This window comes from Pezoporus occidentalis, unplaced genomic scaffold, assembly GCF_034315485.1.
Source record: "Pezoporus occidentalis ecotype Australia unplaced genomic scaffold, CSIRO_AGI_Poc_V1 ctg23, whole genome shotgun sequence".
Classification (NCBI taxonomy): domain Eukaryota; kingdom Metazoa; phylum Chordata; class Aves; order Psittaciformes; family Psittacidae; genus Pezoporus; species Pezoporus occidentalis.
Genome location: NW_026914180.1, coordinates 6,609,053 through 6,627,675, shown reverse-complemented (window position 1 = coordinate 6,627,675; position 18,623 = coordinate 6,609,053). Strand labels below are relative to the sequence as shown.

Genomic DNA, 18,623 nt, shown 5'->3' with positions numbered 1-18,623 from the left:
GATTAATAAAAATGCTCAAAATATGAACAAGATAATCCCATTCTAAGATACTACTTTGAGCAATTTGCACTGGCAGCGCCCTGTGAACGTACAACCACCTGAAGAGCAAACTTTCTAGTCATAGCTGTACCTGTAAGTGGCATGCCTATCAGGCTCCCTTTCAAGCAAATATATTCAGTGTAAGTATTACTAAAGAAAGCACTATCTTTGAACTATTTGCAGTAATGTTTGAACTTTATTTGTAGAGACTTGGTCCCTTTTTTGATGACAATGGTCATTTGCTGTCATCTGGCTGGAAACAAAGTCCAGCAGTCTTCCATCTAGCACAGCTTCAAATGATGAGCTAAAGAATAACCTGGGGAAGCTCTCAAGCTCCATCCTTAGCAAATAAATGCTTTAAAGTACAGGTCCAAGCACACAAACTTTCAGACTTGCCAAGGAAAAGAAAAAATCCTAACAAAAAAAAAAATCAGACTGCTGAACCCAGAACACACCTGCTGTTTACTGCCCTAATAGCTACAACACACTTTGCATTTTAACAGCATGTGCTGCTGCTGTTGAGGGCTTTGAGGTCTTCTGACTTACAGAAGGAAATGAGAGAGACTAATTTTGATGAAATTGCTCACCTCACTTGATAAATACTTAGTGAAGAATACTTGTGATAATGACTGCAGTGTGAAATCACGAGGCACACCAGCTACGTTGCAGTATTACTTGCTGATCTGTTTCTGGGGCTTGTGAGCCAAGCTCATTGCAGAATGTCCTGCTGTGCCTGTGCTGGGTGCTGTACATGCAGTGGCAGCTGCCCATGCCAGACAGAAGAGCACAGCTTGGTCTATGTGTCTTGATTAGCTGGTCAAGGGCAGCCTTCAGGAACAGCCACAGGACTTTCTCAGGCAGACAGCAGTTCTTCAGTTTCACTAAGCCATTGCAAATAGGCACAAATCTTGCCTAATCTACTTCAGATAAGACTTCTTAGTCCTTGCTCTGTGCAGCTGTAGTGTTGCTTGCCTGAGCATGACTAGGCACAGCCCTAGGCGTCAAAAAAGCTGTAATTTTAGCTTTAATTACTGAGTTTTTTTCACTGGGTTAGGTTGTTCAGCACAGACTTGTCCTTAGTCTTCTCTAGTAAGAGTGTGTCATTCGTCTCTGTTCAGTTTCACATCATGGTTCTAGAAAAGCTGCAGAAATCAGATGTGTTAGTACTGAGGAAGCTGCAGCAGTGGAAATTCACTTCCTGTTTTATCTGTTAGCATTTTTTGAAGCAGTATCAAAACCAGTTTTTGCAACATATCCTGTTACCATCACTTTCTAGCTGCTTATGGCTCTAGGAAGTAGAAGCTGTTACCAACCTTTTTCTCCTCTGACATTTTTTCAGTATTTTAACCAGAGGACCACCTTGTTTTCAGGAAATAACTTAGTTCTCAAACACATGATTTTACACTTATTTATTTCATGGTGCTTATATTACTTCAGACTTACCACTACTAAATACTTCCTATTAAAAGTCTAGCCCTATGTTTGATATTGCTGTCAACTTTGTCCCAGTTTCAAATATATGTTCAAATTTCATTATTTTATGCTTATTTTTTGTACTGTCATTAATGAAAATATTAAATAAGGTGCTGTTCCAAAACATCGTTAGTAATTTCTTTTAAGCACGTCAAAGGAGGTGATCCTGCCCCTCTACTCTGCTCTTGTGAGACCTCACCTGGAGTATTGTGTGCAGTTCTGGTGTCCTCAACATAAAAATGACATGGAACTGTTGGAACAAGTCCAGAGGAGGGCCACGAGGATGATCAGGGGACTGGAGCACCTCCTGTATGAAGATAGGCTGAAGAAGTTGGGGCTGTTCAGCCTGGAGAAGAGAAGGCTGCGTGGAGACCTCATAGCAGCCTTCCAGTATCTGAAGGGGGCCTATAGGGATGCTGGGGAGGGACTCTTCATTAGAGACTGTAGTGATAGGACAAGGGGTAATGGGTTAAAACTTAAACAGGGGAAGTTTAGATTGGATATAAGAAGGAAATTCTTCTGTGTTAGGGTGGTGAAGCACTGGAATGGGTTGCCCAGGGAGGTTGTGAATGCTCCATCCCTGGCAGTGTTCAAGACCAGGTTGGACGAGGCCGTGGGTGATACGATTTAGCGTAAGGTGTCCCTGCCCACGGCAGGGGGGTTGGAACTTGATGATCTTAAGGTCCTTTCCAACCCTAACTATTCTATGATTCTATTCTATGATTCTATTTCCCTTTTCAATTACTATTCCTATAATAATCCTTGTCTTGGCTTACTAAATTTTTTATACGCTGCAGTAGCAGATGCTTTGCTGTAAAGCCTTACATTCTAAGTAGGTACATTTTAGCAGCTCTCACTGGAAAGGTATATGAATCCTGTGTGGCTGTATGCCTGCATTGAAGGACATACAAGCTAGAGCCAGCCCAGCTGCCTTTGGGTCTTTTGCAGTGTGTAGTGACACATGCTTCTGCCTTTTGGGGCAATTATTAAACACTTACATAAACTGTTTGTGCTAGCTCAGCTTTCACATTAATATATTGATTTGTCTTTTTTTTTCCTTACTGTAACCATCCTTACTAATTGCCTAAAATGATACCCAAGTCCCAGCTTGACAGCAGGAAATGTATACTTCGTGCACTGACCTTTCGGAAATCTTGCCATGACTATTAAAAAAGGCAGGTATTAGCAACTTCATTTTCCCAGAATAGAATCTGAATGAAAAATACAGCATCTGTAAGAGGCTACGAATCCAATTAGACCAATCTAAGAGAGTTCTGGGAAAAAAAAAAACAACAAAAAACCAAAAAACAAACAAAAAAAACACCACCGACAACAAAAAAAACAAACAAAAAAAAAAAAAAAAACAAAACAAAAAAACCAAAAGAAAGGTGAATCTCATTCCTGCTCTGGGCTATTTAATGTCAGCATGACTCAAGTTCTCCCACCGCTGCACTGAAGGAAAAGCTACTTTCACTGAGGAAGCTCATTTCACTGATCCTAATGGCAAAAGCTGCGCCCTTTCTTACACTGTTCTCTAAGCTTAGACTATTAATAGTATAAAGAAAAAGATTTTACTCTCACTCTTTTCTCAGTTCCACACAAAGAGAAGTTCTAAGGCTTATCCTTTCTTTAAAAGTGGTCTTATATTAAAAGTGACCATCCTTCATGACAAGAAGAGAGTTACCTTTCTCATCCTCTGTCCCCAGATTCCCTCTCATGACCAACTGCTCTTAATTGGCAGGATGGCTGTTTTCACGGGGCTCTCCACCCACTATGTGAATATACTCATGTGAAATTGATGTGAAATCATGTGAATTGATGTGAAATGATATTCACTATGTGCAAATACTCATTTCACAGTGAACGCTGTTTCTTTCAGGTGCCTTAGGCAGTCCCCAGGCTCATCAGAGGAGTTTGCCCACACCAGTGCTGCTCAGGGAATGTGCAGTTTGATGACCACAAAAGCCCATATTCAAATTCAATCAACAGTAGGTAAAATGTCTGAGAATTACACTGCATGGTATACTATGCATCTGTGACCCAAGAATCTGATTTTAAATGAAAGATACTAAAGGTGGGGTTACTAACTTTCAGTGTTTATCAAAATTTCATTTTATTTTACTTTTTCAGATGTCAGAATTTAAAATAACTAAGGTTATGTTAAGACTGATAAAGAAGATACGTAAAACTAGTCCACCTGTAATGATTAGAACTGTTCAATGCAAGAGAAAAAGAAAGCTTATCAGGGATCGGACCGCAGCCTCCTGATTCCATGATTTGATCTACACTGGAATTGATAGCAATACGTGGCTCCTGAGCCACCCATCACAGGTCAGCCAGCCTCCTGGGAAGCCTCATCTTCCCAGTTAAGATTATAGAGCCTTAAACTGCCTGAGCAACACATGGAGAGCAGGGACTCTAGCCTGTATTTTTTAATGTATCTGTGTATCATGATCTATTGATTGAATGCTTAAAAGCAGGCTTGTTTCAACGAGCTCTAATATTAGAAAGCACTCTGTGCTTGCTCTGATGAAAGACCCTCCTGTCCAATTAGCACATCTGAGCAGGTGTGATGCCTTTGGCTCTGGAAATATGTTGACTTTGTGAAAAAATTCACATATAGAACAATTTTAATTATTTTGAAATGGTGAGGAGGAAGAGAAGTCTTTTTTCACAAATGTGAAGATCATTTTTGTCCCTTTAGCTATCAACCTTCCTGTTGCAGCTCCAGTTTAGGACAGCTCTTTTACTTCTAATTTTATTCAACTGCGAATGAAATAACATGTCAGTTCCTACTAGAAATTTGTACCTTTTTCACTTTTCACTGTGATACTCCTTTTTTATTGGTAATATAGGAGATTTAATGATAGAATACTAAATATCACCCCATTCCCTTTTTTATTTTATACAGGCAGTTTTAAATAGTAATAGTTTTGCAACACTGGCCTTCTTTTTCAAAGCTGGTCGTCACTCCTTGGCTTTACCAAGAACAGCACATGCATATTTATTAACACTATAGTGTAAGCAAATGATTCTGTATAACTCAACTCAGTCATATACAGTAGAAGCTCTATTATACAGAGCAGAAAAGTTCATGGCGAACATTCAGCTGAGGAAGAAGATTCTCTAGAGAAGTCAAGTAGGTGTTTCTGTTTGGTCTTTGATGCTCTGTTGGAATACTGAACTACAACACAGCAAAGGGAAGGCTTTTTAAAGCAGCGATGCAGAACAGAAAAAGAGCATCCTGTCTCTTCCATTATTCAACTTTTAATAGTTTCACCAAAACTTATGACTATTCTTAACATAATCTTGTACTTACAAAGCTACATAATGTAATTTCAGTGTAGTCCAAACAATGTTCCTTTCCCTAGCTGTCATTACCATGAACTTTCTCTATTTTTTGTTTGTTTGTTTTCTGGTCACAGCATAATCTCAGTAACCTTCCTTTAACAGAAATACATAATAGTCAATGGTCCAAGCAGTCTTGTACTCTGAGGTTAGCAGAATGCCTTGAGGAAGACTTTCTAGCTTTTGTACCCTAGACACTACGTGTTTATTTTTATTATTTTTTGCTATACAAGATTGCTCACATCAATAAGCATTAGGCTATGAAACTGAAGTGAAAATGATCTCAGCTCAGTTGTTCTTGCTGCCTTCTGAGTTGCTTTCAAACCTATTGTTCAGTTCTAGATTTCCTCCCAGTATGTTTCTCAGTGGTACTCTAAGTTCACAGTCATACAACAGCTATAGCAAATATTCTAGCTTCTAATTCACCACTGGGTTTCCCTCTGTACATAAGGACAGTAAGCAGGACAGCAGTGTTTCCCAGATAGAAAACAGAGAGGTTGAGCTTAACCCAAAAGCATTATGTCTTCAGCATAATGCAGCCAAAGCAATAGACAGGCTGGAGAAAAAAATGGAGGGGAGCACAAGTGGCTTCTTGACTTGTTTGCTGTGCTATAATCTCTCTCATCACCACAGCAACAGGACGGAAAATGCAAGCATCTGCACTTTGCACTTTGGGAAACCAGATCCTTCCTCATACATGACATAAGAAAGCACAGTTTAAGAACATTACTAGAGCTGCAAAATCAGACACTCAAAAGTCAGGAGGTATCAAAGTGAAGATGAGCACAGCTTAACCATCACCTTTGATTAGGTGTTGAATGTCATGGTATTTTTAATTACATTAATTACATTAAGATAAGTTACTTATTCTACACAAACTGTTCCCTACTCAGCGCTCAGCCTGTATCTGCTCTGTGGGTGATTCAAACCCCTTGCTGTTGACTACACAGCAAATATTCAGTGCTTTTTCTCCACTTCTTCAACACACAGCTCTACACTTCATCTCCTGCATGCTATTCACACCCAGTGCTGAGGACAAAACAGGCAGCTTTCTCAATGGCATTACTACAGCACTATTCGCTGCAGTCCCAGCATTTCACAGTGATTCATGTATCTTCCCACCCCCCTGTAGGTTTACTTATCACCATTTTACAAATGTACAGTGAGACTAAGCTAAAAAAATTCCATGAATTTTGGAACCTAGGTATGAGATGTCACGTCACCTCAAAGCATCCATCTCCAGCTGCAGTTGTGGGTGCTTAGCACTTGAATCAGACTTCAGGTTCCCAAGTTAGAAAGCAAGGGACACATAACCAGAGCTCCCCAGCAGTTTTAATCAACTACAGGCCTATTCTTTCAGAATGGCAAAGTTCAGTAATCTCATTCATCCTTTAATTTAACACAAGAGGAGCAGATATCTCAGGGGATTAGTTACTGGTTGTAAAATCCATTTACCAAGTATCAAATCTAACAGATTAGTGAAGATGGCTAAAAATAGAATTTTTAAACTGTTTCTGAACTCTCTCTCATTAAAAGCACCTAATTAATTTTAAAATGTGGTTCCCTATTGGCATTTCATGATCAATGGCAACCAAACCTAATAATTCACTGCACACCTAAGGGTTTCAACCTGGTTTTTGAAGAACAAGAACCTATTTGCAAAAAAACATTCACTAATATCATTTAGTCTGGATACACCATCTTGGTATGCTTAGACAGTAAGTTTTCCAGCTGTGCTGAGAACTCTAAACACTCACAAAAATCAGTAGGAATTCAGATGCTTTTGATTTTGAAATCTGTCTCCAGTGACTTTAAGATAGGGAAATCACAGTTCAGCCTCTATGCTGATTTGAGATGATGGAGGGTATTAGCAGGAGACCAAGCCTTTCTTTCTCAGTTAAAAGGGGACAGACAGCTCTAGTGCACAGCAGTGACTTGTGCTTGTTCTCAAAGAGGCCAGTCCCTCCCGCAGTGAGACCCAAATTGTCTTTCATAGACTGACACTAGATATAAACATGTCAGAAATGGCCTCAGAGTTCAGATTCATCAGTTACATCAGTATCCCCACCTTGAGACAGCAGAGGTCTTTTGTGCTCAGGTTCTGAATATCCATACATTGCTACTCACAGGTTGCTTCATGCTACCTTTTCCTTCTCTTCAGCCAGTTTTATATCAAACAGCTTCAGCAAGTTTCAGCATGCTGTTAAATGTAGGTGCCACCATAAGCGGTATTTGAACAAGTCATCTAGAATTTTAAATGAATTTCAAATGAATTTGGGTTCAATCCAGACCTGCAAATGCCTACACTTACAGCACCCCTACCAATCCAGCGGAAAAGATTATGGAAGTTATCCTCACCAGCTGAAACCACTATGCACGCTGAAGGGGCTGGTCTGGTACCAAGGATTCCTGCAGTCTTAGAAGTCAGCTCAAAGCAGGCTGCCCTAAGCACTCATATACGCAGATGTTTAGGTCTTCAGTTAATGTAAGTCACATGTATAATTTTCAGTTAATGTAAGTCACATCTCCCGCTATTCTCACAGGTAATTTTCTCTAGCTGCATTTCATCTCTTAGCCTCTGAACACTCCATTTTAGGCTCCTCTCCAACTGTTCTTTCCAGCAACACATAAACCGCATTATAATTCAGTTACAGCATAGGGAATAAAAGCCCAGCTCACAGCTTACCAGTCATAACTAAAATCAACCTACTTTTTTCTTTTCCTTTTTTCTTTTTTAAACTCTATCAGTCACACATTTGCCCGATTCTCAAGGATTTTTCCTTCTGGCTCAGTGTTGAACTCCTGTTCCTCAGTGATGCAGTAATATCTAAAGTAAAACTTTTAGCATGCTCTAAAGACATCTTCTGATACAACTTTGGAAAGAAGAAGAAAAGCTTTAAAATAGCTCAAATCAACAGTATATCAAAACATTATTCCTACAGAAAACTGAATTGCTGTGATACCCATAAAATGTATCCTACCACACTCTTCCATGAAGCAATCTGACATCTTTTAGACCCTGCAAATACTTATTTTCATGCTAAGCTGTATTCAGTATGAATTCTTTTAAAAATCTTAAAAGCTCTGCTTGCTTTTTTAGATATGAAATAACTAATACTGAAGATCAGTAATTTCTCTACTGAATGCCAAAATCCTTTCAAGCATATTTAGTTACGCTCTGAAATGTTAAAAAATTGAGAAAGAAAGAACACAACTACTGCTGGTATGACCTGGGTCTACACCTTTTAACAGCACTTGAAGATTTCTCCCTTCAGGAACTTTCTTTAATAAACTTAGTCTCTGAATGTAGACTACAAGCACCAAATCTAAATTTAAGTGAGAATTTGTACTGCTACGATGAAAGTTATGACTTTAGCTCTCAGTAATCTAGGCTTCGGTATACTTCTCAACATCTAAACACTCAGTGTCTCAGGCACTGGGTAGCTTTTTAAAAGTGTCTCTTATTACTACTGCAGGATAAAGTCTTTCATTCCTAACTGCTTTAGAATATAAACTATTTTAATTCTATATTTAAAAAAAAAAGCAATGTGGAATACATGATATGTCTTCTGTTTGTGAAAGAGTCAAATATACAGAGCTATATAACCATGAATGTACTTTTTCAACATACATATGCAAAAGAAACTACTTGTAAGTGCATAGTGCAAAATTTGTTATTTTTTTGGATAGTTTTTAATCTCAGAAGCTATTACAGACTTTACAATACAGTTGCAATAAACTGCCCCCCAGACCCTAATTTTAAAAGAAATCTTGTCACTTTAAACTTTCCATCAACAATACTGAATAAATATAATCAAAATATTCCAGGATATGAAAGTGTGAACAGTTCTGCAGTGGCCGTTTGAAAAGTGTCTCTGTCATCCTAATGACAGAGGCCTCCTGATGATCAGATCATCCTGAAGAGAGTCCATGTGCTTGTCAGCCTCTTCAAGCAGAGTTGATGGCTCACACCAACAACATTCGAAGTGGCAAGTGGTATTGCTCCTCTTGTAACCATGCTACTCCAAGTTGTGGCTCTAGAGATGTTTTTTCTAGCCTTACGTTTCACAGTCTTCTGAAAGAAGTCTTCAAATCACAAGCAAGGTGCAGGAGGATTACTGCTTCTCAATTGGCTATTTCTGCCCTCAGAAAAGCATGGTGGAGGTTATATTTGCAGCCTTGAGCCTCAAAAAGACTCCCTTTGTGTCTGTATACACATTTAAAGGCTTTGAATATTTTACCTATGTCCTCTAGAGCCAGAAAATGTAACTAATAAAATAATCTAAATCTGTCTTGTCTGGGCATGGATATAGCACAAACCTTTCTTTTTCTCCTCTTTCACCCCTGCTCCCCCACCCCTCCACCTCCAATACAGCTTAAAGCCCTGTCAAGATATCCATGTTACTGAATCTTGAACTGCCTGATAGATATTGTTCCCTATGGATTTTGGACCCATTAACAGGACAAATGATCTGCAATTAATGTGCTCAGAAGCCTTGTATTTGGGGATGGGGGACGGGGGATGAGAGGAAGAACGAAAATGAAGAAGGTAATTTTAGTGCCTTTTTTTTTGAAAGGGTGTGTTTTCCTGTGCAGGTAGGCTGTATTTAGCATAGCTGGAACTGACCTTTTGTTCAGGCTCTTCTTTATACTTGGATAAACTGACAAATAGCTCTGTGATCCTTAGACAAAAAGTGCAGTTCTATCCTGTACAAATATACATATACAATTTCTACAGTCATGCAGGTGTGCCCATGCTTGTGTATGTAATTCCTATTTGAAATTTAAAAACAGACCTGCAGAGGCTTATAAACATAACTTTGGTAACTAGGTACAGAGTAAAACTCTCTTGCTACCTTTGTGTTTTATAGTCCTTATACTTAGCCTTCAACTATCATGTGTTATTTTAATCCTGTTTATATCATTTAACTTATAGCACTTAATTACTTATAAGCATTTAAGAGTATTTTCCCTTGTTTATTTTTTTGTCTAAATTATTCTCTGGTGATGTTCTACTTTAACTGAATCCTGTGTTTTACCCAATTTCCAATTCATATAATTTTGGCACCTTTTCTTCTTATATTTCTAAAAATTCTATCATTAGCTCAATTCCCAGCTTATTAATTCATTATTCCCACTATGTCATTCTAAACAGTATTCAACAAAATAAATCCTATACTCATCCTCTTGCTCTTTCCATGCTAAACTACTTCTGCCAACTAATGTCGTTCCTAGCAGGGATGTTTGCTTTTAATATAATCTTGAATGGCCCAGTGAAATTGAGAAAGGCTGACCTTATTGTCCAATAGTTAGATCATGTCTCTGAATCAACCAGAGCAGAAATTTGAGTCTTTAAAATATCAGGCCATGCAGCTGTCCTGGCTACTACGCAATTAGCCATTCTGGGGTCATTTCTAGCCCTTTCTGGAACTTCTGGCCTTACTGGTGGATTTTTGATGAAAACATATATGTTTCTCATGAAAAACCTTAGTCAGGCAACACATCATTTTTGAACAGAAAGTGTGTCCTTGACAAACTGTTCAACTGTGGTTACCATGGATAAGGATATAAATCTTTCATAGGTATAAAATCATATAGCTTATCCAGCTCTTCTTTCACTTTGCCTGGTGTGTTTTTCACACCTATAAGGGTATCATAAAAAGCCTCAGTTTCAGCAATTAAGGACATGCTAAACTTCAACATGTTATTCTCTGTGCTGAAATTTTCAGATCTATCATTTCCAGTGTCATTCATATACCCTCACATTCACCTTCACACCCATTAGCAATGGCGAGCTGATACTCTATCCTCTCAGCCACCCTTCATTATCTTTACAAGTTTAGAATCCCCTACCAAAATGATTTAAATATTCCCTCACAGAAATAATTACTGATACCCTCTTCTATTCTGTTTTCAAAACTGCCAAGTCCTACAGTTTTGTTTGAGCCCTGCAACATCCGTGACTTCAAGAATAGAGTAATTTTTGCAGTCTTTCTAGTAATTTTCACAAATTACTTATACCCTTTAGGATTTCTTTTCCTATGGTTCAGAAACTTATTGAAAATATGATAATAAAACTCCTAATCAAAACAGCCTCACAAGGGTGGTAGACCAAAATGTGGACGCTTAATTTATTATGCAAGTATTTAAAACCTTGGCACTGAGAAATGTCTTGAGAAAATGACTGTGAACCAGCAAAGTAACCTGCATGTGTCATAACATGTTATTTACACTGTCTTACTGTTATTCATCTAATTTACACACAGACTTCAGTCTCACAGTTTTTACATGTCGTTAACAAAATTCATTATACCTAATACCACAGATTTCAATCTGTCTGTTCCTGGGGCTTTAAGACAGATCTGTCTATCTTTGCTAGCTACAGCCTACTATAAAACCGTAAAATACAACCAGATAGAAAATGCTTTTCACTTTCCAGTCCTGAGAATTCCTACTTGAGTTATTTCCAAATACCCAATTCACCTACCAATTGACTCTCTACTCTTTCCTTAACACCTTACTCCTGTCTTTACTAACCTTGTGTACTCAAGGATTTCTTCCTGCCTTTGATGAAGCCCTTTCTCTCTTGATTTTTCACATTGCTTCACAAACATATGAACAAATGTCATTATTTTTCTAATCCTCTGCACAGAATGGCTATGAAAATTCTAATTTCCCTTTAAAATCTGCATAGTATTTGATCCTAAATTCACAAGATCTATGCAAATCATTCATTGCAGAGCTGCAATGACTTCCAGTAATATCACTGCTATTTTGATGAACAACCTGTTCTCTTGCTGTGCCTGCCATTTGCTCCTTTCTTACCTTCAGTTGTTCTGCAGTTCTCTGCTAATTCAGATGACCTTTTTCCTTGTTCCTACTACTAGCTTTTAAAGCCAGATGGTTTGCATAACCCATGAGAATATACTAATTTATGTTTCAGCACTTTCATTTCTCATCTTGTCCTTTCCATAGGATGCTTTTCCCTCCTTTTTCGTTTCTCCCCTTTCAGTGCTCAGATTTCTTTCAGAGCCGTCAAAATTGATTTTCCTGAGGTAATGGGACATTTTGGGTTAGTGAAACCACTGCCCTGCAAGATGTATGTAACGATTTAACGGACCTCAAGGGCAGAAATGCTTGCAAAGACCATCCAATGCTTTTGCAAACCCTGGGCCAGTGAACACTATCCAGTAGCAATATATTTGTTTGAAATTGCTGTTTTCTGAATCAAATATTGCCCTTTTTTCCATATAAGTCACCAGCCTTAACCGCAAAGAAAAGTGAGTTTGCACCAGTTCTAGAAGCCATGTCTCCTTTTCCCTAGCGCAAAGGTTCACTTTTCCCACAGAGCAAAACTCAGACAGTAAGAGAAGTCTGCAACTCTCTGTCAGGGCATAAGTGAGCCATAAGCGCCCCATGTGCCTCCCCACAAGCTCACACCCAGGTCCTCTGCCTGGGGCCCAGGGCAAAGCTCCAGCCTGGGCCCCCAAGCCTGGCTCATCACTCCATGAAAGGTACCAGCTGGTCCCAGTGTGGTGGCTCATCTCTCTGTGTCCTTCCCGTTGTGGATGTGTTGGTGTTGTATTCTCTGCCACTTTTGAGGTAAGCAAGAACAGCTGTGATGCCCAGAGAAGTTGTGGCTGCACCATCCCTGGGGGTGCTCAAGGCCAGGTTTGGACAGGGCTTGGAGCAACCTGCTCTAGTAGAAAGTGTCCCTGCCTGTGGCAGGGGGTTGGAACGACGTGATCTTTGTGCTCTCTTCCAACACAAACCAATCTCTGATTCTATGATTCCATGTCTAGTTTGTCCCATGGGCTTTCATTTTTTAGTTTCCTGGTCTATGGCAAAGCCACTTCATGTATTACAATTTTTACTCCTTTGTCCTGGTTTTGGTCAAACCACAACACCCTTTTAAAAACCCTGAGTGTGAGTCTGTCATGACTGTATCTGGTTAAAGCCAGGGATGAAGCCCGTCAGGGAGCGTAGTTAGAATGTTTACTTCAAGTATGAAGAAGACTGGGAGAAACTGAAACTTCACAAAGGAACAAAGCAGATGTTGGGGTGATGAGGGGAGCTCAGAGCAGCCAGCACTCGCCGTGGCACATTGCTGGCTGTCCCAGTCAAAAAAGCAACCCCTGACAGGAGGCATGGCAGCTGCACTGTTTCACCTTGGTGATTGTGACTGCTGCCTTAAAGGCTAAATATTATTACACGAAGCTTGTGAAAAGATGAGAGCCTGTGAACAAGGAAGGAGTCAATGGGTTCGTGCCAGACTTCTGCTCGCTCCTGGCAGCCCAGGCCGAGCACTCGCACTGACGCAGAGTGAATCTGGGACAGGAGGTAGCGGACAAATGTCACCCATGCAGACATCTCCCAGGCAAGCGCGCACACCTCAGCTGTGGGAGGTGTTTACCTGAGGGCTCATAAAACCCTTCATGATGGCGAGTAATTTTCTGTGGGGATACCGGTGGCAAACAAGCCTCTCTGAGGAGGCCGTAGGGAGAATCCATCCAGCTAGCGCTGGATTTTCCAGGGTAAAACTTTGACAGGGGTTGGTTTTGCATACAGGTGTGCGGAACGGGCACATTTAATAACTCCCCCCGCACTCTCAGCCATCTTTATGCGGGCTTCAAGCGCACAGCTTTTCCGCCGGGAGCGACCCCCGGCCGCCCCTCGCCCGGCGGCGCACGGCACTGCCCGGAGGCTCACGGCCGCCTGAGGCGGAGCTTCCTTCGGGGCCGGCGGCAGCTTTCGGCGCCGCGGTCCTCCCCTTCCCTCGCTCTGCCGGAGGGAGGGGGTCGCTACCCCGCGATCCCGGTAGGGAGGGCACAGCCCTCCGCTGCGGCCGGGCGGGCGGGTACCGCGGTGCGGGGAGGCGGCGCCGCCGAGGGTGATCTCGTTGCCCCCCCCCCTCCGCGCCTGCCGGGCGGGCCGGGCCGGGCCGGGCCGGGGCGGGGCGGGGCCGGCTAGGGGGCGGGCGGGCGGCGCTGGTCGCTGTCCTGGGTGTTGAATCTGCTGCGGCTGCTGCTTGCCGGAGCCAGGGAGCGGCTGCGGGAGGCAAAGGGCGGGCGGGCGGCATGGAGTGAGGGCTGGCGGCGGCGGGCAGGGGAGCGGGATAGCCGCCTGCGATGGGCCAGGCATGATGGGGGCGCTCGGCTCCGTCCTCCCGCTGCTGCTGCCGCCGCTGCTGCAGGTCCTCGCCGCCGCCCCGCGCACCCAACTGCCCTCCGCAGGAGCCGCCGCCGAGGCGCGGATCGGTGAGTGGGGCGAGGGGCGGGAGGCGTGGGGCTGACGGGGAGCGGGGCCGCGCCGACCCCTCCCTCTCTCCGCTGCTGCCCGAGAGCTTCCTCAGAGGCGGCTCGACAGGCCCCCGGTGGCCGCGCCCGCACAGCTGCGGGCGAGGGGCCCGTCCTGCGATCCTTCAAGACCGACTGTCTGTAAGGGACCCCGTTCTCCGGTCCCTGACAGATCCCGCTGAGGGGCCCCGTCCTCCGTCTCCTTATGGCGCGGCTCCCGCTTGAGGGTCCCTGTCCTCCGGCCCCTCGCTGCCGGCTCCCGGCCCCTCACACCTTGTGGGTCACTCCTATCCCCGCCGATCCCAGGTCAGCCCGAGGCTGGTCCCGTAAACAGCTGCCCCAGCGGGGTGTCCCGGCGGGATCTCTGGGACACCTCTGAGGAACTGGTCGCACCCAGTGTCCTCACATGCTGAAAACTTCCACCGAGACAATCACGAGGATCTTAAAGTCGAGGTACACCGCTGCCGAGCCACCAAAAAATGCATCCAGCCGCACGTATTTGACCCTCCTCCCGGTTTAGTGGATTCAGCCCACGAAAGCTCCCTTAACAGTTCAAAACAGAGGAAATCCGCAGGCCATAACCCCCCAGGAGCAGCCCAGCCTTCGCTGGTGTCCACCCGTAACTGGTTCTGCTGGAGGCAGAAGTCAGCACTGGCTTCCGGTTGAGCCTGTTTTAGAAGTGTCTACAGATAACCTGGTGCTGTCCATAAAGACCATTAAGCAGCCTCTTTCTGTTGAGATATTCTCGGACCAACCCCTTCCTCCTTTAGGAGGTGCCATCTGCACTGAACATCCTCACCTGCTAAAATGGCCCACGGCAACATGAAGGGATCCTGAAACAAACTCTGTGTTTAAGATCAGTGCTGTTCTCCTCTGCCTGTCTCTCTGGCGTTCCTTTCCTTGCACTGAGACACACATGGCTGTTTGCTCACCAGAATTATCTCCACTGATATCTACTAATACAGTCAGTTTCATTTCACTTGCAGTATCTTTCCAAAATGCACTTTAAGCCCAGATCATAACTTGGAGTATTTTGTATTTTTTCCCATTTTAATTCCTACCTAAAGTGGTTATGGACATCAGGGAGTGAAAGCTAAACCAGATGTCCCTAAGAAATCTTTTTCTAAGATGAAATATAAAATAAAGAAACAAAGGAAGTCTCCCACAGAAGTACCAGTGCAGTCTTCCTCATGTATATTTTGTTTATTAAGGAGGAATTAAACTCAGCTGACCATGATTTTAATAAGGCTTCAATCAAGTGGCAATACAAATGAGCTATTAAATGTTTGCTATAGTGAGGGTAGTGATGAAAGGCTTTAAGGAGAAATGGTGTGGACTGGATGTATCCCTCTCTCCTCTCTCCTGGTTGCTATAGATCTGCCGTGGAGAAAGCATACATAAAAATATTGAAAGTAGTAGCTGTAATTTTTACCTTTAATAATGCAATAGGCTGTACATCGTGCTTTCAAAGTAGATTTTGATTCTCTGTCTCTAACGTAAGCTGGGTCAGAAATATTTTTCAGCGTGTTGTAGCTACAAAACAGTGTTTGTGTGTTTGTCACTTCCCAGTAGCTTCCCTGGGCTTCTGCATCGGCAGGGGTGCCTGCCTGACAGTTAAGGCTTTCCCTGTGTGGAAGGGAATGGGAAAAGAGCAGGCTTGATTTTACGTAAGGAATCCAGTGGTCTGGGAGGTATAATTCAGGGATATTTCAATAGCAGCTAAAGAAGTTGAGCCTTTCTACTTCTTCCTGGGATAGGGAATTAACTTACGTCTCATGGACCTCTGTGAAAGATGGGAAAGGATTTATTGTGTTTGACAATATGCGAAAAATGTTTGCATTGCAGGAAGTGAAACAGATTTAGCTGTCTCTTCCCTTAGTTCTTTTATTTCTTTTATTGACCAGTGTTTCAGATCTCATTAATCTTGAGTTCAAACTATTTATTACAGTAGATTCTGTTCAGTTTGAGACTACAATCTGTAGCCATAACAGTGCACAGAGTTGCAACTGTAATTTTACTGGGTATCTAAGGTTTGGGGTTATTTGTGGTTATAGGTGGATGATACTAATTTGGATTCTTATGCACAGTGCCATCTTCTTTAATTGAAAATTGAACACAGATGCATTATGAAACCTCTATAATATGTGCTGGAAACTGCCTTAAAAGCCATGTAATTATAGAAACAGGTTTTTTATTAATTTGTTTCTATTAAGTGTTTTGTAAAGACTTCCTGAAAGCTGGTGCAGAAGTAGTTTGTGACCTTTCCAATTTCACGGATGTTTTTACATCCAGTTTCATTCCTTTCCACTTTTTTTGATCAACTTCTGTCTATGCTTTCCTATATAGTAATCATCTCCAAATGGTGAACTATTTATGTTATAACATACTTACAAACTTGTTTAAGAAATTGGAAGTTTTAAAGTTACAGTTAAGATAAAAGATTTGTCTGTGTTTCTGCCCATATAATTCATGAGGCTTTGAAGACTCTTCCTATGGGAAGGTGTTTTTATAAGATGATATTATCAACAATATTCTTGCATTTCTTGACATTTATAGTAGCATTATAGAGGAAATAGTAGCAAATGAGGAAAAGCATAGTCCTTCCCCTCTCTCTCTATCTCTTGCCTAGGCTTAGCCTAGGAGAGAGATTCTTACCTCTTCCACAGAAAAAAATCAGCTGACTACATAGTAGTGTGTGTTCATTATTCTGCGATTGAACACTGGAGCTGGGAATGTTGTAAGCTAAATAATTATTTGTTTATAATACACAGTCCTTTTAAGATTATGGAACATCTTTTAAAGTTTACATAAAGATTACAAAGTAATCATCTGTGAGCAACGGATCCTGGTCATATTGCTAAATTCCACAGGTTATTTTGCTCTGTAGCGATAGTTGCATGGACCTTTTTTTTTTTTTTTAATGAGACATTTTCTTATCAGCAAATGATTAGTTTGTGGAAGCAGTTAAAATGTCCTCCAATAAGCACTAAGCAAAACTTGGGGTTCTAACAATTAAAGTACTTCCATGCAGGTGTACAGCTTTTTAAGTAGACAAATCTATTCAGAAAGTTGCAGTGGTATTTTATTTTCATATTAGAAAGGCTGGATAGAGAACTTGGGAACGGAGTAAACTGTGAACATTTCTAACAACATTGTTTCATTACTCCTAGGCTACTAATACTTTACAAAAGTTACCCTCAGATGTGTTAGAAAACAGTGTGTGCTTGCTGCAGTGCCTTCATTTTGACCTCTAATGTGTAAAATGATGCTTGTAACCTTCAGTGAATGCCAGTATAATTTTGCAATATAATTTGATCTTTTGTGCTGTGTGCAATCCTATTTTTCAGGCTGCGTTTTCTTCTTAAATGAGTACATTAATATGCTGTGGAAATTTCTGGAAACAGTTGTTTCATATGCCATGTAAAAGTTCTTTCAAAGTTGCATTCAAATTACCATATGCAAAATCTTTCCAAGACAAATGCATGTGAATTTAGTTTTTAAATAACAAAAATACAAGTTGGTCACATTTCAGCTCATAAACATGCCATACTCTTCTAAACTTGTAGCTGTGGCTTCCGACGCTGTCTTATATTTCACAAGGATTTGAATGTAATGGGTAGAATCTTTACTGAAAAGACTTTTAAAAATGTTGCATGTTAATTGTAGGACTTTCACAAAGTATGGTAAGCATATTTAACAGCTGAAAAATATTTTAGATATGGGTTAGGAGTTTGAAGTGCTTGATCAGAAGTCAGAAATTACAAGGGCAGGGTCTTCACTTACCACTGGTGGAAAGCAGTTCTCTAGTGTGGATTCTTAACTTACAAGAGAATGAAATAAAGTGTAGGACAGATGAAAAAATACTTGTTTTTTGCCTTTTCAGTCCGTGCTTCAAATACAACCCAAAGGAAGTACTGACAAAGAGCTTTTGCCTGTGGGTGTTTCATGGGAAAGAGAGAAAAGGTATATCTTGTTTTAGTTCTTGTTGGATGGATGTTACCATAACAAAATCGACATAACTGTTCTCAGCCATCATTGTCAGCTATCTGGGAGATCTATGAGGACTGAATTTTAATTCTTGCAGCATTTCTGAGCTCAGCTGAAGTTCACTCAAGGCAGTGTCAGCCTTCCCATTGACTTCAGCAGCATTTGGATTATAATGCTGGTTGAGGCTTGTAGCAGACTGACTGAGAAAGTAGGGGAATTAAAGTGTTACCATCTGTTCAGTAGATAAAATTGCCCAACTTTCCAGTTACATTAATTTGGAACTTCTCATAAGCACTTGGATATTTTGGTATTGTGTTGATTTGATGTAATTATTGATGATGGAGTGTGATTTATGATATAATGCTAGCAAATAAAAATACCATCAAAATAATTTAATTAAGACAGTGCTGTGTGTTTGGAACATGAGGGATACAGTGTAGGAAGCTGCCTGCTTCACTTCATCCAAAGTATTTTTGTCTA

The 18,623-nt window shown here is 41.4% G+C and overlaps 1 protein-coding gene and 1 long non-coding RNA gene across 4 annotated transcripts in view; both read left to right on the top strand.

The window, feature by feature from the left end:
- The first annotated feature begins 3,417 nt into the window (after positions 1–3,417).
- On the top strand, positions 3,418–9,148 carry LOC134165143 (uncharacterized). The gene is made up of 2 exons (XR_009965391.1): positions 3,418–3,586; positions 8,689–9,148. It is a non-coding gene; the product is annotated as an uncharacterized LOC134165143 (long non-coding RNA).
- A 4,675-nt stretch (positions 9,149–13,823) lies between these two features.
- Positions 13,824–18,623, top strand: part of PTPRN2 (protein tyrosine phosphatase receptor type N2) — a 657,474-nt gene continuing 652,674 nt past the window's right edge. For 2 of the 3 annotated variants that reach the window (XM_062621502.1, XM_062621503.1), the window contains exon 1: positions 13,824–14,117. In XM_062621502.1, the coding sequence (XP_062477486.1) occupies positions 14,000–14,117 (118 nt within the window). In that variant the 5' untranslated portion in view covers positions 13,824–13,999. The remainder of the gene's footprint in view (positions 14,118–18,623) is intronic. The other variant, XM_062621499.1, reaches the window with a different exon arrangement.